The sequence below is a fragment of the Mesoplodon densirostris genome, chromosome X, assembly GCF_025265405.1.
Source record: "Mesoplodon densirostris isolate mMesDen1 chromosome X, mMesDen1 primary haplotype, whole genome shotgun sequence".
NCBI lineage: Eukaryota > Metazoa > Chordata > Mammalia > Artiodactyla > Ziphiidae > Mesoplodon > Mesoplodon densirostris.
This window is the reverse complement of record NC_082681.1, coordinates 18258538-18282665: the sequence shown is the minus strand read 5'-3', so window position 1 is coordinate 18282665 and position 24128 is coordinate 18258538. Positions and strand designations below refer to the sequence as shown.

At 43.3% G+C, this 24128-nt stretch overlaps 1 protein-coding gene across 8 annotated transcripts in view; it reads right to left on the bottom strand.

Annotated features, from left to right (window-relative positions):
• ARHGEF6 (Rac/Cdc42 guanine nucleotide exchange factor 6) overlaps positions 1 to 22846 on the bottom strand; it is a 116283-nt gene extending 93437 nt beyond the window's left edge. For 4 of the 8 annotated variants that reach the window (XM_060086995.1, XM_060086997.1, XM_060086996.1 and 1 more), the window contains exons 1-2: positions 22667 to 22846; positions 21385 to 21468 (exon numbers count right to left, since the gene is read on the bottom strand). In XM_060086995.1, the coding sequence (XP_059942978.1) occupies positions 21385 to 21468; positions 22667 to 22831 (249 nt within the window). In that variant the 5' untranslated portion in view covers positions 22832 to 22846. Of the gene's footprint in view, positions 1 to 11035; positions 11123 to 11935; positions 11978 to 12168; positions 12202 to 12325; positions 12343 to 21384; positions 21469 to 22666 lie in introns of those variants that run through there. The other 4 variants (XM_060087002.1, XM_060087000.1, XM_060087001.1 and 1 more) reach the window with 4 other exon arrangements.
• Positions 22847 to 24128: the final 1282 nt, after the last annotated feature.

Below are 24128 nucleotides of genomic sequence, written 5' to 3'. Positions count from 1 at the left end.
ACACTAGCCGCTGTGGGCCAGCCAGAAAACAGAATCACCACGTAGCACCTTGTTTCTATGGGAAAATGTGTTCTGTGTTCCTAACAATAACTTAGAAACAAATATTTGGAAAATAATCCATTTTTATACTGAAGAATGCCTGAACATGGGGGCCCAGATCAACGTCCTCATCCTTATATTTCTTCCTTGCCCTTTCACGTAAAGGATGAATTTAAAAAGGAGGAATTAAAAAGAAAAGAATACCCTAGACACTCTGAGTGCTATTTATTTTGGAACTCTTCATGATGAATCCAGCAACACGTGTGAAGACCATGAAAATAAGCTCAGAAAGTGTAAGAGCCGACAGATCCTGCCTGTTTAACCATCCAGGCGGTTAAGGAGGAGACTCTCCTGTGAAGATAGAGTTCCTGCAGCCCCTGTTTTCCTAGGAGCCTCCTGCGATTTAGGGTTGGAGCCCGAGAACCTAGCAGAAGCAGCTGCTTCGCGACAAATTCCATGCTCAGGAGAGACTGGTGTTAAATGAGCCCTATCCAAAGCTGAGGGAGGGAGGAGGGCAATGAGCACAGGAGCCCCTCCTCCAGCGGTCTCATCCGCTGCCTTCCTTAAAATCCTCCACTGACTCACCCTCACCTCTCTTTCTTCTGAACAGCTAGAGCCTTGCAGTCTGGGTAGATGCTGCACACATGCACTGTCAATCACCTACCACTGTAATATTCTCTATTTATTCTGTGAGGGTTAAGATTAGCCCTGGCTTTCCCATTGGAAAGCCAACTCTTTGCAGTGCAAAGGGGCCCCCAGCCCTGGTCCAGCATTCAACACATGAGACACTCGACAAATAGTCATTCATTGGTTGCTTGACGGGATGGACTGTCAGAGACAATTAAAATAAATTGCGGCTAGAATGTAAGCCCCATGAAGCCAGTTCTTTCCAACCTTTTTCACGGCTGGATCCTCAACATCTAGAAGAGTGCCTGTCACATAGTAGGCGCTCGATAAATGTTTGATGAGTTAATGAAAGTTTAGAAGCTCTCGCCAATTGGTGATTAATTATAATTGAGGAAAAGGCATTGCCGAAATTATAGTAAAGGCAAAAAGAAATATCATTAAGGAAGAAAAAAATCCATTTCCATGTGACTTTTCAGGAAACATCTGTCAGCTAAAATAATATACACCTGTGCTCGTCTGCAAACTGCAGCCCTGTGACCACGACGTGACCAAAGATGCTTCAAACTCCATGGTGGTGGATTTCATTAACTCGTCTGCCAATGCGATTACTGGCCTGTCCCAGGTAGTACAGGTTCCTTTTAAATCTCCTCCCATGATGTGAGCACTATAGAGAAGGGACACTGGAAAGAACTGTGAGATGTTACTGTTTGGCTGGGCTGGGCTATCTTTTTTTTTTTTAACTGTTTATTGTAAAATAGCTTAAATGACAGCCACTAAGAGCCACATTCACCTGTTCATCCCTTGCTCTAAAAGAGGCTCTGAGTCCCAGCAGGGCACAGTGGGATGTGGCAAAACACAGCAAAGTAACCCACGAGAAGTAAGAAGAGGTGATAGGCAATTGGCAAGACTACAAATCACACACCTGAAGTCCCTCTTCCACCAGCTAATCCGGGTGGGAAGGATGTTGTACCAAAGTTTCTCCTACTTTCTTTCTTTCAAGATCACCTTCAACCATTCATTTGGCAAAGGCTTTTGGCACACTTTGCTTACGTCTCTATGTGAGTCACTTTTTCAAATCTGCCCTTTTCCGAGATGCCCATCAATGCCTAACAGACATCAATCAACCAATTAATTAACTAATTAATTAATTAACTAATTAATTTTCCTCCACCTGACCCCAAACAGGATCTGTGCCTAGGAAACCATCCAAACACAGGAAGGTGGGTGCTCGGGAGCTCAGATAGCCAAGTCATCAGGAATGGTGCTTTCAGTTAAAATCCACATCTCTCAGCCTAAGGTAACCCAGCCTATAACTGCCTACAAGGTCAAGTCCACGCTCTTCGAGCCAGCAAAGTCCTTCTCAAGCTGGTCCCACACGTAGCAAGCCCATCGTTTCTCATCATCACCTCCTTGTATGCCCCAGAATCCTTTGCTTCCTTCACTGTGCCTCTCTCTGCTATGCACACTTCTCCTTATGAAAAAGTTCCCTCAACGGTCTGAATCCTAGCGGTCCTTAGGAGCCCATCCTCCATCACTCTCCTCCACAGGGTCTTCCCCAACACTACACCTCAGTACACAAAGGGCTTCTCTTTCTCACAACTCCGTATTATGCTCTAGATTCTGGAAGCTTGGCTACCTAGCCATCCACTTCTACACACTGCGAAACTCCACTATTTCCCATACACATGCTGCCTTTTCCCACAATTCTCAGTACTCACCATGTAGACAGTGCACAATATTCCTCTTTCCTTTCAACCAAAAACTTAAGCAGCTATTTCTTCCACCAGAAACACCTGTCCTTTGGTCATACCTTCCCCAGAAGGAAAGACAGGGAGAAGGTAATTATTTCCTGGTAGAACTTGATAAATCAGGGCTCATATATTTTCCATCACTTGGGAAGATAGATGCTTCTTTTTGAAGAATATGATTGAGAGAAGTGAAGAATGCTGACAAAGCATTTACCTCACCCAAAGGAAGTGAAGTTACTACCTGGGATCACTTGGGAGAATCAAAGTTATGGAGTCCTGGATGTGCAAATCTCACACGTGGACAGCCCAGTGAAATCGAGAGAGTTTGGGTAATATAAGGAATAAGAAGTGACCTGAGCACTGGAAAGGCAGAGAAGGGCTTCCAAATGACATTGTGGCACCTAATCTCTCATACCTTTCATTTTCTTTTTTTTTTTTTAACTTTTAAAAACATGAAACAGGTGCTCCAGCTTGACATAAAGAAACTGAGTAATCCCGTATTAGGAAGGACCCGGCTTTCTTTTTAGCCTTATTTTCATCCACTAAAGAGTCACGTCTATGAATAAAGTCAGCTGTTGATAATCTACATATGGACTGTTAGATATGCAATCTATCTAAAATAAATTTTTAAAAATTCACCCACTCATTACCTATTCAACAAATACTTACTGAACACCTGGTATATGCCAGGCACTAATACATAAATTTGTTTTAAGATAAGAAATAAAAAGGATGCTATATAAAATCTAGCAAATAAAATCACCCACAAGTATACCAACTGTCAAACATTGTTTTTCATTCTGTTCTCTTTGCTTGAAGATACTTTTTTAATCCCCAATCAGGATTTTCCCCAATCCGTTCCCAAATACCAGCATGTCATCAAAGAATGCAAACTGGTCATTTTACAGTAAAAATGCTGATTTATACTATCACAACACACATTTCTCCAAAGAAGTGGCTAAATTTCTTTTGTTAGTAAAATACCTCATTCTCTTGGTTTGCATACATTTCTCAGAAATTATTGGTAAGTAGCCCAGGTTTGCTGGAAACCTAGCCATGAAGAACAGACAAATGACAAGACAGAATGTTCCTCAGTGTTGAGACCTGCTTCACAGGCCGGGCTCTTCATAAAAGCTGTTAAGAGCTTGACCCCTTCGAGATGCCTCTTAAAGTAATATCCATGTGCTTCCAAAGCATAAGGAAACCTGTATGTTATTGTCTAGGGTGAGACAAGTCCTTATAACACTTTCACTCACTGCTTTGCAAACTGCTGCATTTCCTCCCACCTTAATTTAATTCCTTCTCTTCCCTCCTGCCCTATTCAATCCCTCAATTGACATGTCTGATCTCTGTAATAATATTCAAGTCCCCAAGAAAGTATAAAGCTGGGATTTTACTCTCTTTCTCTAAGCAGAACTAAGTTAGGAAGATAAATCTTCTGCCAAGAAGTCAATAAAAATGACACGTGACTATTATGTCATCTGGGGTGATCCACAGCTCTGAACTCACACACCCTCTGTGCGGAAGGGTCCAGTTTGCCAGGGTATGACAAAGTGGGGAGCTAATTAGACAGATGTCTGGTGTTGTAAGTCTATCTTCCAGATGACAACAGAGCAAGTGGCAATGCCAAGACTGAAATGCAGATATGGAGCAGCTTCTGGACTGAGTGGACATACACGTCCTCTAAAAACGTAGGTAAGCAAAGGCCCTAAGCAATAGGCAAGTGCCCTCACTCTTCTTCATTTGCAATTCAAAGGCCAGACCTTGTATTTCCTTTTGGTACTAACCCCAAGGTCGTCACCAATGGCTCTGCATACCTTATGTTGCGCTGGCAATGTCTTCACCTCTCAGATTGATCCTGGGGGGTTGCCTCAGTGATAACATATGACCAAATTAGAATGGGGCTGGAGTAGGGGAGAGTGGCCAAGATTGTGTGGTTTGAATAAAGGGCTGTATTGTGCTCTGTTGCCCCCAGAAACAGCCTGGATTAGAATCAACATTAAAACTAAATTAAAGGGGCTTCCCTGGTGGTGCAATGGCTAAGAATCTGCCTGCCAGTGCAGGGGACATAGGTTCGATCCCTGGTCCGGGAAGATTCCCACATGCCGTGGACCAACTAAGCCCGTGTGTGCGCCACGACTACTGAGCCTGCGCTCTGGAGCCTGTGAGCCACAACTACTGAGCCCACGTGCTGCAATACTGAAGCCCGTGTGCCTAGAGCCCATGCTCCACAATGAGAGAAGCCACCACAATGAGAAGCCCGCGCACCGCAACAAAGAGTAGCCCCCGCTCGCCGCAACTAGAGAAAGTCCACATGCAGCAATGAAGAACCAACGCAGCCAAAAATAAATAAATTAATAAATAAATTTAATTTAAAAAAAACAAATTAGAGTTGAGTTAGATTTAAAACAAGATAACTTTGACACCTCCCATCAGGAAGATTCAATTGATCAAATTTTGCAATAAAATGCCTTCCTTTTGCTATTATCAGCATACATTCAATCCAATTCAGAAACTATATTTTTCCCTTTTAAGTATTACATATCGTGGGGGGGTTTGTTTCTTTTTATTTTGTTTTTGTACAGAGGCAACTGATTTTTTTTTTTTTTTTTTTTTTTTTTTTGCGGTACGTGGGCCTCTCACTGTTGTGGCCTCTCCCGTTGCGGAGCACAGGCTCCGGACGCGCAGGCTCAGCGGCCATGGCTCACGGGCCCAGCTGCTCCACGGTATGTGGGATCTTCCCGGACCGGGGCACGAACCCGCGTCCCCTGCATCGGCAGGCGGACTCTCAACCACTGCGCCACCAGGGAAGCCTGAGGCAATTGATTTTTATTTTCTCCCCTCGACTATGTGCAAATCAACAGGTTTATTACCTCTTTCCTGGGAGCAATGGGGAAAGTTTTTGTCAGTCATAACCAAAAACAAAAAAACATTTGTTGAATTGTTTAATTCAACTAAAACAAGAAGCATCTTGCTCTGGGGTGGATTTTTAAATTTCAAGCTCTCGTAATTATAAAACAAATGCATTTGTTTTAAAAGACACACCAACTATTTCATCCAGGTAAACAAGAGAAACTGAAAATATACTTTTTACACATTCTCCTAGTTTATGAATAGACTAGAAAAGAGTGAAAGGCTTTCCTGATTTTTCAATTCCAAGAGGAATCCGTCCAAACCGTTTCTATTATTAGCACACAAAATGGTAGCTAAAGAAGTTACTGTGGTTAACAACTGAATAATTCATAGTCTCGGAAGAATTCTGTCGCTTTGTCTTCTCCAGTTCCTCTTTAGAACTGGATCCCCAAACATATTTCTAATCCTGAGTTGTTATAAAGGCAACCATATACAAATTCTTCTCAGCACTTAAAAATTGGCCACACTAAGCACTGAGAACCACAGCAAGACATTAAGCTGGAGACTTAACAGGAACTCTTATAACCAGTTCATGAAACTCTTAAGATTACACATATATTGTCAGAAATTAGAGTCACAGGTTCCAGTCTGTGTCCCATGGATACCACCGGGCTATAACATCACTGAAATTTAAACTGCCTTTATGCAGTGTTCCAAATAAAATATGTAAACACAGTAAATATGACCTACAAATAATTTTAAACACATTTCAACACCCTCTAATCTAAATTCAAATTATTTTCTATGAAGTGAGGCACTGAGAATTTCAAGTCTAGAAAAAGAAAAAAAACACTTCAATTAGTGAGTGAAAGAGGTTAGTAATGTTGACAGGATGAACATTGCTGCTGTTCACCATGACAAGAGAGGTCAAGCTCGCCACCACTCTTCATCTAAAATTCCCAGAAACAGTCAACTTTATTTTGTCTTCAGAAGAGACAAAAAAAAGGGGGGGGTGCTTCCGTGGTGGTGCAGTGGTTGAGAGTCCGCCTGCTAATGCAGGGGACACGGGCTCGTGCCCCGGTCCGGGAGGATCCCACATGCCGCGGAGCGGCTGGGCCCGTGAGCCATGGCCACTGAGCCTGTGCGTCCGGAGCCTGTGCTCCACACAGGAGAGGCCACAACAGTGAGAGGCCCGCGTACGACAAAAAAAAAGAAGAGAGATGTTAAGAATTAGAAAATATGTGGAGATTTTAACCTTTGACTTTATTTTCCAAAAACGTTTTTCCAAAAACAAGAGATCTTTGCCAAATAAAGCACAGACCTGAGAAACAAAACGGGTGGATTTTTTTTCCTGGTTTAAGTTTCATCCCCGTCTAAATTCTCAATGTGGGAATTCCCTGGCGGTCCAGTGGTTAGGACTCCGTGCTTTCACTGCCAAGGGCCCAGGTTCTATCCCTGGTCAGGGAGCTAAGATCCCACAAGCCGCAAGGTGCGGCCAAAAGTTTAAAAAATATATATTTACATTATATATATATATATAAATTCTCAATGTAACTAGTGTAAAACCTCAGGACCCCTGGAGAAGCCATCATTCCCCAGAGCTCACGGTTTACCTTCTCCTGTATCCAAGATTTTTTAACGTTAAGATTCCTAAAGGAAATCTTTCTATAAAGCACGACTCACTTCTTAAATGGAGTTTGCCTAACGTAACTGTCAAAAAAAAGTGAACTTTTTTTTTGATAATGCAATGTTATCATTTGTGAACACTTGTCTACTGGGATACATTAAAATTCCAATTAGGAACTAGCTTTTATTGAGAGTTTACTCAGTGCTAGGCACTGGTGCTAAGTGCTTTACTTGCCTTTGCTCATTTAATGCTAAGAGGTGGCATATATCTAATTAGCATATACCTAATAATAATAAAGTAATATATACCTAATATTATCTACCACTACCACCAAGGAAATTAGCATATACCTAATAAGTGACTACCTCAGGTTAGTTCAAGTCCAAGGCTCAAGCTCTTAGCCACTTTACTACTATACTACTTATCAAGAACAAAGGTTCCCTGACCGAGAATCAGACCCAGACCAAGGCAGAGAAAGTTACAAATTCTGGCCACTAAACCACACAGCATGTGTTGGGTTGCCTGATCCCACACCAAAAAGGCCCTGATGGTTATGTTTGGCAGTCTGCTTTTTATAGTTTTTGTCTCCTGCTGATTTCATTGCTTCCATGTTACACATAGATATAGACTCTTTCTGCCATCGCCAGCAAGTCTAATCTAGAGCAACTTCTCTTCTCCTTTTATCACAACTTTCTTTTTAAATGCTGTTTTCCAGTTTACAAAGTGCTTCCACATACCTTATCTCATGTAATCTAATTTGCTATTTCTAACCAGTTTGGGGATGAGCAACCAGATTACCCATAATTCCAACAGGTTTCAATAAATAAAAGTAATTAGGCTCTGAGTGAGGGTCTGAGGCAGTCTCCTAGGAATAAAAGTGCACAAGTCTAAGGACAAAGATGGGGCATCTCTTTTGCAGCCCAGAGCTTCCCCGACCATTCAGTCATTATAGCAATCATTCATTACTGAGCACCTGCTATGTGCCACGTTCTGTACTGATTGCTGGCGTTATATGATCAAGTTCTGGTCCCTGCCTTTGAGAAGCTCCAAGGCTAGTAGAGACGGAAATGTGTCCCACAGATTACCATGGTGAGAGCGGGCAGGTAGAGCAAAGGTAGCTGGGCACAAGGGATTATGGGAAAATGGATGCTAACTGCCCAATCCAGCAGAGAAGATTTCCTAGACAATCCGAAGCTGAGGAGGTTCTCAGCTTGGGGGCAGACACTAGAGGTTGCTAGATGGCTGAACTCTAGATAAACCAGGGAAATAGTTCTCGACTCTGGCTGCGCATTAGAATCACCTGGGGAGCTTTCAAAACCAAATAATAACTTCAGAAGACTTTGGGGCAGCACTTACTCAAGCCAAACATATACACACCCTATGGCCCAGCAGTTCCATTCCTATGTATAAACCCAGCAGAAATGTGCACCAGAAGACATGCGCAGGGATATTCATAGTAGCATTGTTCATAGCAACTCCAAACTGGAAACAACCCAGATGTCCATCAACAGGTGAATGGATAAACAAAATAGGGGACATCCACATGGTGGAATACTACTAGCAATCAAAAAGAAAGAATGACATGGGGAACTCGTACAAATATTACCCTGAGTGAGAGAAATCTCATACAAACAGATACATACTATATGATTCCACTCATATAAAGTACAAGACAGAAAAAAAGGAATCTATTGTCTTAGAAGTCAGGGCAGTGGTGCCCACTGGTGAGGGGTAGTGACTGGGAAGGGGCACAAGGCGGGTGGCTTTTGAATGCTGATGATGGTGTTTCTTAATCGGTGCTGACTATACAGATGTGTTCAGTTTGTAAGGATTCATCAAACTCTGCTTATGTTTTGTGCAGTTTCCTGAATTCATGCTATATGGCAATAGAAAATTCGTTTAAACATTAAAAAAAGAACAAGAAATACCAAGGCCTGGATCTCACTGCAGACCAATTAACCCAAAAGCTTAGTGTGGGGAGATCCCAACATTTGTATTTTTTAAAAACACCCCAGGTGGCTCTAATGTGCAGCCATGTGTGCAAACCAAGGTTAGGTGTTCCTGTATTTATCAGTAGCTCCTCTGGGGGGATAGCCTGGCATGTAGCAAAGGGAGCAAGTTCTGAAGTAAGGTACATCAACGATTACATTCTGGCTCCATTTTGCACTGGCAGTGTGTGCCATTTGTCTGGATCATCCTCAAACCTCAGTATAATGGGAACAATATCCCCTCCCTCCCAGGATTGCTGTGAGGATTAAATAAAATAATATACTTAAAGCACCTAGCACAGTACCTAGAACATAGTAGGTGCTTGAGAAATGGTAGCTACTCAACTCCTTTTCCTCCTTCGTGTCTAAGTTCCAGTGGTGAGCAGATTGCTGTTAACGAACAAAACTCACGCTCTCCAATTTCTCCTCCTGAATGAGTTTCTTTGTAAAGACTGAAGTAACATTATACTTGGGCTAGTGATGTCAAACGAATGTCGGACATTTCTGGGCCCTGGTCGCTCACTCTGTTCAGCACCTGCTACCCGCGAAGGTGAACGGAGGGGCGGCAGACTGTAGGTAAATACAAACCACAGACCCTCCTTTGGAAAGCTTTGTCCCTGTCCTCACTCCTAAGAACAGCGCCAGCCATGTGAGTTGCCAAAAAGAATAAAAAAAATTAATAGCTTGGAAGACATACCATCCATGAAATGTGCCAAATGAAACACTTTTGTATAAAATGTCATGTTTTTGTAAAAACAAACAAAACAGAATCCTGGGCTGAGAGCAGGAGATTCAGGTGAGAGTTTTGATGATACCACCCGTCAGCTGTATGACTTTGCTTCACTAAACTTTTCTGTTTCTCTGGCCAATGAAAGTAATGCCATCTCTCTTACAGCCTTTACAAGGGCACAGTGAGTTTCAGATAAGATAAATAGAAAGCTTTCCAAAAATTGAAGCAGCAAAGAAAGGCAAGACTGGAAATTTACTTTTTTCCAAACTCCAATCACCACCCACCACCCTCCCTCCCCAAGACTGAGAAACTCTCTGATATTAACTGCTCCAAGTGCACGCAGAGACTCCACCAGCCTGAAGCTCGCTTATGTAAGAAGAGACTGCAGCACTGCCTGGCATGTAGCATAATACTTTGCTTAAGAGAAATCCTTGGAAATGCCTCAGCTGAAGTACAAGGGCAAGCCCAGGCCTTACGTTTTGGAGACAGGCACTCTCAGTCATGGAACACCAGAACTGTGGCTCGAGCAAATGATGTCATCCAAGCTCCTCTTACCATGGTCAATGTCAAAAAATTAAGACAGGAAGTTCAAGGACAAATTGTGGGGTTTCCAGGCAAATATAAGTTAGAAAAGCAGTTTGGACCTTAGAATCTTGCCTTAAAAGTTGTCTCCTATTCTGTAATGGTTTTTGGTTTATGTGAAGCTTTTCTTGACAAAAATATACATAGTTGCATAGAAAAATATATTCCCTTAGGACTCTATTTTTACTCCCACTACGCATTAAGAAAAGAAAAAAAAATCATGTGAGTCACCCCTAGATCCAAAAACAATATCAAACCAAAAATGAAAATATAAGATTCTCGAAGAGACAGAGATAAACTTAAGGGCTCTCCACTCTAGAGCTAAGAAACTAAATCGCTCACATACCTGTTGGGTTCCTAAATGACTGGAAAATGAAAACTCAAAATTAACCACAGGCACGTTGAACACCTTGGAGATACAGGACTTTCCCTATCCACAGACCATTCCTGCGACAGACCTGTGTACTCAACACCGAAAATATCCCCAAATGTACAGATGCCGGGGGTTGGGGGGGGGGGTCAAGTTAGTATCAAAAAAATAGTACTGTTGACTCCCGCCCTGGTTCCGGGGAAAGAAGGAATTCGGTCTGATGCAAAGCTCACGGCCAGAGCCGGACAACTCGCCCCTAAGTTTGGCGCTTCCCAGCTCTCCGCCCGCGGCCCCCGCCCCCGCTCCCCGCACCCCGGAGCTCAGAGCCCCGCGAGGCCCTGGCGGAGGACGGACCCCGCGGCCACGGCCCGGGGAGGAAAGGCGGCTCCTCTCCAACCGGGGTCCTTCGCCCCCACCCGAGGCCCTCGCGCGCTTCCCTTCCCCTGACCCTCTCGCCCCGGGGCAGGTCACCTGGCTCGGCCGCTGCCCGCTGGTCCTCCGGTTGCTCGCTCGGTCCAGCCGCGCCGCCGCCGCCTCCGGGAAGCCGCTCGCCCTCCCGAGTCACGGGGCCAGCGAGCGGGCGGCCGAGCCCGTGCCAAGGCTGCGGGAACCGTTCCACCCGGCCGGAGCTGGGACCCTGCCCCGAGCGCGGCCGCCACCAGGGCGAAACTGGAGAGCTGGGCTCGGCTCTCCGGGGCGGGGAGGGGCGGCTGCAACTTTGCTCCTGGACTCGGGCGAGGAGGGGGCGCCCGTCTCCAAACTCCGTGCAGCGCCCGCAACCACTCTAGTCCGGGGAATTTTTTTTAATGCCCCCCCTTTTTTAATATAAAGGGAAGCCAGATTCTTGCCCTCAAGTTCTTGTTTCCAGAGCGGCGGGGACGCTGGGAGGGCGGAAAGCTGGGTGCGGGAGACGCGCCCCGCTGGGTGCGCTGGCAGCGAGCCGGTCGAGGGCGCGAGGGGCAGCGGCGGGCGGGCAGCGGCTGCCCTGGGAAGCCGCCTTCGCGGCCGCTCCGGACCCTGCTCTCAGTACTTCGCTGGCCCCCTCCAGCCCGGCGCCCAGAGCCCGGGAGGGAGAGCGGCCTGGCGGGACCGGGCCAGCGGCGTGGAAGCAGTGACCCGGACCTGGATCTCCGAAGTAGGAACTGGAAGTGACAGCGGCGCAGGGTAGAGCAGCAGCAGCAGCAGCCGCCGCCGCCGCCGCCCGGGTATAGCCGTGGCAGCAGCAGAAACCGCGGAGCAGCGGCGGCGGCCACACTGCGCATGCTGCTGCCGCCCGGTTCGGCCCGGAGCCCCGGGCTGCCGCCGCCTGGCCTGAAGCGGGCCTCTGCCAGAGCCTCGGGTGGGAATCCCGGCCTCACAGAGCAGCCCTACCTGGTGGCCCGCTTCCTCCTCCAGCCCCCGACGCAGCTCGGACCCCCCCAAGCTCTTTGGTGAGCCGCTGAGACACCCCAGCAAGGAAGCGCTCTCCAGCGGCCCTCCACATCCCTCCTTTCCCCCAGCTGTCCTGGCTGCCCTTCCCGGACTCTCGGATAACAGGCCCCACATCAGATCCTCTCTTTGATGGAGAATGAAAAGGTTCGTGATAGATGGGAAATATTTCCGACCTTACTTGAAGTCCAATTTTTACAGAAATACAATGCAGTCGGTAGATTAGGATGGCCAGAGTCATGGGTGTCATTTGATGTAACTCAGGGCAATTCCAGTAGGAGTGTCAGATTGGCTCAACAGAAAGAAAGAAAAAAAAAAAGACCAACAACTTACAAAATCCTCTTTAGTCTTCCCACTAGCTCAAATTGAGCGGCTAAATATACAAAGCTTTCCCCAGCGGAAACTGATGGAAACGGGCCAGTTAAAAACAGTGTCCAACAGTGAGACATTACCAATCACTACTCCAGTCTCTTCATTTTACAGATGAGTCAACCGAGGCCGAGGGAAGAGGACTGTGACTTCTCCGAAAGAAGGTGGCAGGTTCAGGGCCTGAAGGAAGGTCTGCTGCTACCCACTGCAGCTACTGCTTAGTTGCCTGGCCTTCTGCCTCACTCCAGGCACTTGGCTCCAGGGAGGCTTTGCTCTCCTAGAGCCGGAGCTCTCTTACGGGAGATTTTGCCTTGACTCATGATGAGAGCAGCCCCTTGGAAATGGCAGATCGTCCATCCCACAGGCCCCACTTTGGGGAGGGCGCCCCTGCTGTTCCAGTGACAAGGCAGATGGGATGACTCACGGAGACAGGAGGCAGTGAGCAGGTGGGGGCAAAGAAAAAGCCATACTGATACCAGCTGATGAGAGAGAGAGAGAGAGGAGGGAGAAAGAGAGACAGAAGCACTAACTGAGCCTCATATACATTCAATGATATCCTTCATGAACAAAACATCTTTTTTACAAAGAAGGGTTGGCCCAGGAGCAGAATAGGAGAGGGTAGGGTATCCCTGGCAATGTATGGGTCATAAGGGTGGCAGGTGACAAAGCAGAAGTACCTGTTGGAGATGAGGCAGGGAGAAAGGCTGGCTGAAAGGAAAACCAGAGGACTAGAGCTGAGACAGACCAGTCCTTCCTGGGGCTGTAGCCAGGACCATGCAGTCAGAGAGGTAGCACCCTCGCCACTCTCAAATGATCGCAAGAACTGTATCTGTCCCTGATTCCCGCCAAGTTCAAACGCAGAACAAAGACAAAACTAGCATTGCTAGGACAGTGTTGTCAAGGGGCTTCCTGGTCACATTAGCGACACTCTACCTAGACATGAGGATTCTTCCATATGTTCCGGAAGATTTCCACTTGAGGCCTGAGTGTCCTCCCTGCCCTCTCCATTCTGTAAATAAATAAGAAAGATGTATTTGGTTTGCAGAAAAGGAAATACAAATGAACTATAAAGGCATGAGAGATATCCAAACTCACTAGGAATCATGAAAGTCAAATTATAGCAATAAATGAAATACCATTTTCACCCAACGTTTTAGCAAACATTGAAGATAAATAATATCCAGGGCCACCAGGGACATGAAGAAGAAGGAACTTTCTACACTATTGGTAAGGGTATAACTTCAGCATTTTTGTAGAGGAATTTGAGAGTATCAAATTTTCACACAGTAATTCCATTTCTATGAAGAAAGATGTGTCAAGAATAATGACAGATGTGCACAAATCTCTATGTGCATATACAACATGATCCATTGGTATTTATCCCAGGAATGCAAGATTGATTTAACAGATGAAAATTAATCAGTGTAACACAACATATCAGTATAATAAAGGACAAAATCAGTGGTCATCTTAACAGCTGCAGAAAAAGCATTTGACAAAATCTGGCTCCCTTTCGTGATAAAAACACTCAAAACCTAGGAATAGAAGGGAACACCTTCAACCTGATAAAGAGCATTGAAAACCCACAACTATCATGATGCTTAATGGTGAAAGATTGAAAGCTTCCCCCTAAGATCAAAAACAAGACTAGGGTGTCCACTCTCATCACTTCCATTCAACACTGTATAGAAGGTTTCAGCCAGGCATATTAGTCAAGAAAATGAAATAAAAGGCATCCAGATTGGAAAGGAAGAAGCAAAAGTATCTCCGTGAACAGATGACATGATCTTGTACAAGAAAGTCACACGGAATCCAATAAACTATTAGAACTAATGAACAAGTCAAAGTTGAAGGACACAAGATCAATATACAAAAATCAACTGTATTTCCATGCACTTGCAATGAACAACCCAAATATGAAATTAAGAAAAAAATTATATTTGTAGTAGTATCAAAAGGAATAAAATACTTTGGAATAAATTGGACCAAGGAGGTATAAGGCGTGTACACTGAAAATTACAAAACATTGTTGAATGAAATTTTAAAGACCTAAATCAATGGAAAGACATCCTGTGTTTATGGATCAGAAGACTTAATAATGTTCAGATGGCAATATTCCCCAAAGTGATATACAGACTGAACACAATCCTTATTAAAATTCCAGCTGGCTTTTTTGCAGAAATGGACAGACTTATCCTAAAATCTATATGGGCACACAAGGGATCCAGAATAACCAAAATTATTTTGAAAATGAAGAACAATGTTGGAGGGCTCATGCTTTCTGATTTGAAAACTTACTACACAGCTACATTAAGTAATTCAGTGGGGGAAAGCATAGTCTTTTCAACAAATGGTGTTGAGACAACTGGATATCCACATGTAAAAGAATGAATTTGGACACCTATCTCACACCATACACAAAAACTAACTCAAAATGGATCAAATAACTAAATGTAAGAGCAAAACTTGAACACTCTTAGATGAAAATGTAGCAGTAAATCTTCATGACCTTGCACCAGGCAATGGTTTTCTTAGCTATGATACCCAAAACACAAGCAACAAAAGAAAAAAAGATGAATTTGACTTCATCAAAATTTTAAAACTTCATGTTTCAAAAGATACTATCCTCAAAATACCAATGGCATGTTTCACAGAACTAGAACAAATAATTTTAAAATTTGTGTGGAAACACAAAAGACCCCAAATAGTCAAAAAAATCTTGAGAAAGAAGAACAGAGCTGGAGGAATTATGCTCCCTGACTTCAGACTATATTACAAAGCTACAGTAATCGAAAGAGTATGGTACTAGCACAAAAAGAGACAATCAATGTAACAGAATAGAGAGCTCAGAAATAAACCCACACACTTATGGTCAATTAATCAATGACAAAGGTGGCAAGAATATACAATGGAGAAAAGACAGTCTCTTCAATAAGTGGTGCTGGGAAAACTGGACAGCTACTTGTAAAAGAATGAAATTAGCACATTCTCTAACACCATACACAAAAATTAACACAAAATGGATTAAAGGTTGGATACTATAACACTCCTAGAGGAAAACATAGGCAGAACACTCTTGGACATAAATCACAGCAATATTTTTTTGGATCCATCTCCTAAAGCAAAGGAAATAAAAACAAAAATAAACAAATGGGACCTAATCAAACTTAAAAGCTTTTGTAGGGCCTCCCTGGTGGCGCAGTGGTTGAGAGTCCGCCTGCCGATGCAGGGGATACGGGTTCGTGCCCCGGTCTGGGAGGATCCCATATGCTGCGGAGCGGCTGGGCCCGTGAGCCATGGCCGCTGGGCCTGCGCGTCCGGAGCCTGTGCTCCGCAACGGGAGAGGCCACAACAGTGAGAGGCCCGCATACCGCAAAAAAAAAAAAAAAAAAAAAGCTTTTGTACAGCAAAGGAAACCATTGACAAAATGAAAAGACAACCTACTGAATGGGAGAAAATCTTTGCGAATGATATGACCAATAAGGAGTTAATATCCAACATATATAAACAGCTCATACAACTCAACATCGAAAAAACAGACAACCAAATTAAAAAATAGGCAGAAGACCTGAATAGACATTTTTCCAAAGAGGAAATGCAGATGGCCAACAGGCACATGAAAAGATGCTCAACATCGCACTAATCATCAGGGAAATGCAAATCAAAACCACAATGATATATCACCTCACACCTGTCAGAATGGCTATCACGAAAAAGAACACAGATAACAAATGTTGGGGAGGATGTGGAGAAAAGGGAACCTTCCTACACTGTTGGTGGGAATATAAATTGGTGCAGGGCTTCCCTGATGGTGCAGTGGTTAAGAATCCACCTGCCAATGCAGGGGACACGTGTTCGAGCCCTGGTCTGGGAAGATCCCACATGCCGCGGAGCAACTAAGCCCGTGTGCCACAACTACTGAGCCTGCGTGCCACAACTACTGAAGTCCACGTGCCCTAGAGCCCATGCTCCGCAACAAGAGAAGCCACCACAATGAGAAACCCTTGCACTGCAATGAAGAGTAGCCCCCGCTTACCACAAGTAAAGCCCGTGTGCAGCAACAAAGACCCAATGCAGCCAATAAATACATTTAAAATAAATAAATAAATAAATAAATAAATAAATTGGTGCAGTCACCGTGGAACACAGTATGGAGGTTTCTCAAAAATAGAGTTTTGTAGAAATGTAGAAAATGTAGAAAACATTATATATTAGGTTTGTAGACTAGGTTTTTAGGTTTGTATATTAGGTGTATGTTAGGTTTGTAGGTTTGTATATTAGGTTTGTAGGTTTGTAGAAATGTAGAAAACAGTATGGAGGTTTCTCTAAAAATAGAACTACCATGTGACCCAGCAATTCCACTCCTGGGTATATAACCAAAAAGAGCAAAAACACGAATTCGAAAAGATACATGCACCCCAATGTTCACAGCAGCATTGTTTACAATTGCCAAGGTATAGAAGCAAACTAAGTGTCCATCAACAGATAAATGGATAAAGAATATGTGATATATTATATACACACACACACACACACACACACACACATACACACACACAATGGAATACCACTGAGCCATAAAAAAGAAGAAAATTTTGCCATTTGCAGCAACAAGGATGGACTTGGCATTACGCTAAGTGAAATAAGTCAGACAGAGAAAGGCAAATACTGTATGATATCACTTATATGTGGAATCTAAAAAATACAACAAACTAGTGAATAAAACCAAAAAAAGCAGACTCACAGATATAGAGAACAAGCTAGTGGTTACCTGTGGGAAGAGGGAAGGTGGGAGGGGCAATATAGGGATGGGGGAAAAAAGGGGTTATTATGGGATTATATGAAATCATGTGTGTGAAACTTTTGAAAATTGTAAAGCACTATAGAATTTAAAGGATTTTTCATTCAATAAAAAATAATTTTAAAAAATTAAATTAAATTTAAAAAAAAGAAAAAGGGGAAATATTGGAAAAAAAGAGAGAGAGAAACTAAGTCTGGGAGGTGCTTCAGAGATACCTTTGTCTCCCAGGTGTTTCAGCAGACTTCCCTGACCAGTTGCTAGCTGTGTGATCCCCTAGAGACCCTAGGACACTGCGGCCATATGAGAACAGAAAGATGGAGGTCACTTGCAGAGGCCAACTGGCCACCCAGAGGGTCAGAAGGCAACAGCTCTTTCATGTGGTCACTGTGCCCCACAGCCAACACTCAAATTGTCAGTGTTCTGCTGCATCTCCAGCTTCATTTTTCTACATTTCCAAATTGACCATTTTAAGCTGCCACTCTTTTTTATATAAATAATAGTGTGTTCTTGGCAATAATCAAGCCCTGCTCTTCTTGCTTTTCATACATTAACAGTTTTATAGCGTCAACAAAAAAGTATTCAGCATGCCCTATACTAGGCACTGTCTGAGAGATACTCTATCTAAAGTGACAAGATACGGAAACAATCTAAATACCCATCAGTGGGTGAATGGATAAAAAAAAAGATGTGGCATATACACACAATGGACTGTTATTCAGCCATAAGAAAGAAGGATATTCTGCCATTTGCAACAACAGGGATGGACCTGGAGCACATTATGCTAAGTGAGGTAAGTCAGACAGAGAAAGAAAAATACAGTATGGTCTCACTTATATGTGGAATCTAAAAAAGTCAAACATAAAAAAACAGAGAGTCAAATGGTGGTTACCAAGGGGTGGGGGTAGGGTATGAAAAGTGACGTTGTTTAAGGGTACCAACTTGCAACGAGTAGCAAATATGCCGTAGTGCTCTAATGCCCGCTGTAGTGAACACAGAGAACAATATTGTACTATACTTAGGTGATGTGAGCTACAACGGCAGTCATATTACAATACATAAATCTATCAAAGTAACACATCATACACCTTAAATTTACACCATTTTGTATGTCAAATATATTCAATTTTAAAATAATTAATTTTTTTAAGTTTGCAAATATTTATGTTGATGTCTGTCTCCCTAGCTACTTGGGAGCTTGAGACTGGATGGTCAGTGTTCTTGGCTGCTTGGGTACACCCCAGCTTTGCTTTCAGTCTCATTCCTTATGTGCTGATTTTATTAGGCTTCCCTCAGGGTTCTAGGAGTGCCTCGGTATGGCTGCTATACACCCCTTACAGACATAATTTTGCTTTTTTTGTTTTACAGGCATAATTCTGTGTACAACACTACCTAGTAATAACAGTGTGAGCAGCTATTATGCGTGTCTTATGTGCAGTGACATATGAAGTGTGTCTTAAGTGCATTATTTCATTTGATCTTTAAAACAATCCTATGCAGTAGATATTACTAATGTCTCCATTACACAGATGAGGAAACTGGAGCAGAGAGAGGCCAAGTAACTTTTCCCAGAGTCACACAGTCAGAGCCAAGACTCTGACCCAAGTCTGTCAAACTAGAGAAGGTATGTGCTTAACCATGATGCCAGATATTGCCTCCTTACAATATTCATCTGATGCTCAGGCCAGCCTGAATTATCAAAAACAAATCAACGTATGCCTGGTGCCTTTCATGTAAGAAACGAAAATTATGTTATACTTTTTTAGAAAGATTTGTATCCAAAGTGGCTAAAAATTAATGGAGTAAGCATTAGTTATCAGAAAAATCCACTTATGTGAAATGACTCATTCTCCAACAATGCCAGACCCAGAAGGTGTTCCTTTTTATCTTTTTTTTAAATTTAGTTATTTATTTATTTTTGACTGTGTTGGGTCTTCGTTGCTACGCACGGGCTTTCTCTAGTTGCAGAGAGTCGGGGCTACTCTTCATTGCAGTGCACAGGCTTCTCATTGCAGTGGCTTCTCTTGTTGCAGAGCATGGGCTCTAGGTGCACGGGCTTCAGTAGTTGCGGCTCATGGGCTCAGCAGTTGTGGCTTGCAGGCTCTAGAGTGCAGACTCAGTAGTTGTGGCGCACGGGCTTAGTTTCTCCACAGCATGTGGGATCTTCCTGGACCAGGGCTCGAACCCGTGTCCCCTGCATTGGCAAGCAGATTCTTAACCACTGCGCCAACTGGGAAGTCCCCCAGGAGGTGTTTCTGTATCATCTAGTATTCTTAGAACCACAAAGAAGCTCGGTATACCTTCTGGCAGCTTCAGAGTGCATAAATCACTGGCAACCTCACCATGTTTTTATTTATCAAATAAAAAAGAAAATACCATGATCTTCTCATAGCAGACATGATTCCATAAGGCATATAGAGTAGGTTACACCTACCTCAAAAGCCATACACACTCATGTGCCCATGCACACACACACACACAGAGTGCTAAAATTTGGCAATAGGGAAATCTGGAATAAAATATTCAGAGACAAGCATAGCTTGATGCTATGGCTAGCTTTAGGAAAAATTCTGAAGGAAGCAAAGTTTATCTGGGGCAAAGGTACTTGTACTACTACTATTAATCGCTAACACTTGAAGAAGACTTACTATGTAACACGCACTCTTCCGGGACACAAATTCATTGAAATCTCACACCAACCCTATGAGACAGGAGCTGCTATTCTTCCCATTTTACAGGTGGGGAGACTGAGGCAGAGAGGCATAGTAAAGTAACATGCCCAACGTCATAAACCTACTAGTGGGAGAAAACTGAGATTTGTTTTTTTTGTTTGGTTTTTTTTTGTTTTTTTTTTTTTGCAGTATGCGGGCCTCTCACTGTCGTGCCCTCTCCCGTTGCGGAGCACAGGCTCCGGACGCGCAGGCTCAGCGGCCATGGCTTACGGGCCTAGCCGCTCCACGGCATGTGTGATCTTCCCGGACCGGGGCACAAACCCGTGTCCCCTGCATCGGCAGGCGGACTCTCAACCACTGCGCCACCAGGGAAGCCCGAAAACTGAGATTTGAACCTGAGCAGTCTAATGTCCGAATCCAGGCTCAAACCACTACTAATACTTCTCCACAAGTAATACTACTAATGCACATCTACACTTATGTCCTTGATCCTGAGCTGAGCACTCTACGTACATTACTTCATAGATCTTTGGAGGTTGGAGGTCTTAGCTCTAAATTATTATGCAGTATCTCATTTGATCCTTACCACAACCCCATAAGGTAGCTATTATTGTGTCCATTTTACAGATAGAAACACTGAGGCACAGAGACATTAAATAATTTGACACACAGGCAAAAGTATCACCTCCTTTTCAGCAACACCCCCTATACTTACTGTAAGGAGCCACATAACATAAAAGAATGCAACGTAATTTAACTTACAGTTTCTACCTCAGGGCCAGGTTCTTTCAAGGCCTCTGTTCTAAAGTGTTAGTGGGAAAAAATGACAATAAGCTTTCCACTCTTCCCAACTCAGGGGGATTACAGTAACCCTCTGCAGCAGCCAGTGGCCTGCTTTGGGCTCCACTTAAGTAGGGACTCACACCATACAAGCTCTGGCACTGGAAGCCTGCTTTCAGGGCTTGGGTGCTGTTTTTTAAAGGTACCATATTTTTGTTTTGTTTTTTGTTTTGTTTTTAATTGAAGTATAGTTGCTTTACAATGTTGTGTTAATTTCTGCTGTACAGCAAAGTGATTCAGTTATACATATACATACATTATTTTTTATATTCTTTTCCATTATGGTTTATCACAGGATATAGAATATAGTTCTCTGTGCTATACAGTAGGATAAAAGGTACCATATTTTGCTCTTTTTTTCTTTTTCTTTTCTTTTTTTTTTTTTTTTTTTTTTTTGGTGACATGCAGGTTCCCTGACCAAGGATCAAACTCTTTTTCCCTGCAGGGGAAACGCAGAGTCTCAACAACTGGACCACCAGGGAAGTCCAGAAGGTACTTATTTTGAATTTTTATTTTGTTTTATTTTGGAATTGGTTTCTGGAAAAGACAAACTAGCAAGCCACGACTGGGGACCACCGATCTTAACCATGGTTTCCATAAAATGCTTCCTCTGTTTCACAGTGAAAATAAACCAAGTACTTTTACTACAACACCATCTTCATTAGCAGAGTGAAAAACGATGACCACGAGGAAGGCAACCTGGGTGGGCTTACCTCCACTTGAAGGGCTGCACATCCTTTCAGGAAGTCACTGATGTTGTTGGTGCAGTCAGCTTCAGTTTGGGGCTCCAGACAGTACTAGGGAAACAGAGTCAAATGTCACTTGGAGACTGTCATCACATGCGGGTCACATCATTGCATCATTCACTGATAAGTAGATAAGGTAGGCTTTTTAAGGCAGGGCCAACGTTGCTGTCAATCCAGGAAGAGAAATTAACCACTGAAGGAAGTGATGCAAAAATCTAAACGGTCGGTCTTGTTTCAAATGTCACCAAACCCTTAGTCCCAAGCCGTCTCTACTTACAAACTTTTTCTCATGCTTTCTGCCAAAGCATAGTAATAGCAAATTAGAGAAACCCTGAAAGTTGAGAAATTATAAGCAAAAGAACTGTACTCAGCATCACATTCCCTACTGACCTTAAGAAAATAATAGTAGGGTTCCACCTATAAACTTACTTAAAGTGCCCACTTTTCTTTTTGTTTTTTTTATTTGGCTGTGTCAGGTCTTAGCTGCGGCATGAGGAATCTTTAGTTACGGCATGTGGGATCTAGTTCCCTGACCAGGGATTGAACCCAGGCCCCCTGCATTGGGAGCGTGGAGTCTTAACCTCTGGACCACCAGGGAAATCCCAGTGCCCACTTTTTTAATCACATCCTCATGACCATGGGTTTCCAACATTCACAATTTTGGATTTTGAAAAGAGAGTAAGGTTAGTTTCACTTTGAACACATGTTGCATCTGAAACATATATTTGGTGTCTCTTGTTTTAACAGAATGTGTTGTAACATTTTGGATTATTTCTCCTGGTTGCTAAATAGCCTTTCTTTCTTTCAATGGGTATTTTATTTCTTTGTGAAGAAAATCTACACTGAATTTAGTCATACCGTCAATAAACACCATCTGTATCTCTTATAAATCATCCCATTTTTCCTCAGACTCACATGTACCCCAAGTTCAAAACATGTCCTCAGTACACAGGGAGGTATAACATGCATCTTTATGACAGAGCAAGCTCGTGACATGGGTTTTCTCCTTGTCCCTCACACCAGTGGTGTAACAGGTTTTTACTGTACTAATCTTCGGTGGCCAATTACTAAAGGATAACATTTCATTTTCCAACTTTTTCCAACTACAAAAACAGAAAGAAAGTCGAAGTCTTAGAAAGAGATTAAAGTAGGAGCGTCCCGTGACCCAGGCAATCGAAAATCTCCAGAGTGACATTATTGCTGCTCTCTTGTGGTAAGCAACCCCAAAGATACTGCAAATTTCCCTTACCTTTTCTATAGAGCCAGGCCTAAGTCTGTTGATCAGTTTGCATAGCACTACCCCATTTTTCAGCGAGGACTTCAAGAACTCCTCCGGATCACAGATGGTCTTTTTGGGGGAATCTAATACTCCCAAAGATATAAGCCATGTCACGATGCGTTCTTCTGGATTCATTACTGAGGACTGTACACTCCGAACAGCTCTCTGGGGCAGCTGCAAGGACTAAGCCACATCCGCGATTGCATCTGCTGTTGTCTTCCTTTTTATGAGTTCTCTTCTCGTGCTTGCAGCGCAAAGCTCTAAAAGAACTTTTCTTAGGCAACAGTGGAAGCCACTCCAATTATGGGATTTGAAAACCACAGAGCTCACACTCAGAGATGTGGAAATAGAATGAATGGGGGGAAAAAAAGTCCTGGATAACACTGGGTTTCTTTTTAAAATCTGCAAAACAAATTCATTGGGATTAAAAAAGAAGAAGAAGAAATACATACACACACACACACACACACAAAAAAAAAAAAAAAAAAAAACCAACGGGTGCAAGAAGCTGTAAAGGAAGGAAGTGAGGAGGATGCTGGGGAGGGAGGAGAGAGAAGGAAGCGAGTGCTCTGGGAAAACAGAGGTGAGCCAGCACTTCAGGGGTCCTTAGAAATGAGATACTCATGGGCCAGTCTGGGAAGAAGCTGTCAATATATAGTCTAGCCCCAGTGAAAATCTGGTTTCTGTCAAGAGGAAGATGCTAACTGCCTCTTAGGTCAGACAAATCTGAGCCTCGTGGGGAGCTGTGCTGGCACAACAGGGCTCAAAGAAGGTAGGCTGGGAAATTCTTCCAAGAAATGGCCACATGTCCTCATACTGTCTCACCGAGATGATATGTCACAATCATGCCTTGCAAAACATGTTGAGTTGCACGGTGACAACATGCCAAGCAGAGGAAGATTGTTCCTGCTGTCAGCCATCACTGTGTATAAGCACAAGCTAGAAGAATGGCATTTTACTTTGCAGCCAAAAAGCTATGTTGAGGGAAATAGACTAAGGATAACATCTGACATCCTGTTTACTTGCATTCTTGAGTGATTCTTTTTCTGGACCTGGTTCCACTACACAATCCAGCTGCAGTACCCTTAGCAAAGGCTCAGACACAGTCACATCAACGGATAAAAAGCACTTGAAAACAGAGCTTTTGAGAACAAAAGAACACTTGTCCTCTGTCTACACTACAGTCTGGAAAGTTGATGTTTCCCTAACAAGAAACACTGCCTTAAAAATACTGCTCTGGGAAAAAACTGGTCTATAACAAGAGATCTGAACTATTCTTAAACATCTTCATAACCAGTTAAAATAGTCATATTATTGGGAAATGTATGATAAGGCCAACAGTATAGCCTCATCTGGGCAAATGCATGGTACTCAGCATCACCACCCTCTCCAGCTTAGATAATCCTGCTGCCTGTTTTCAAGGCTTCCCCTT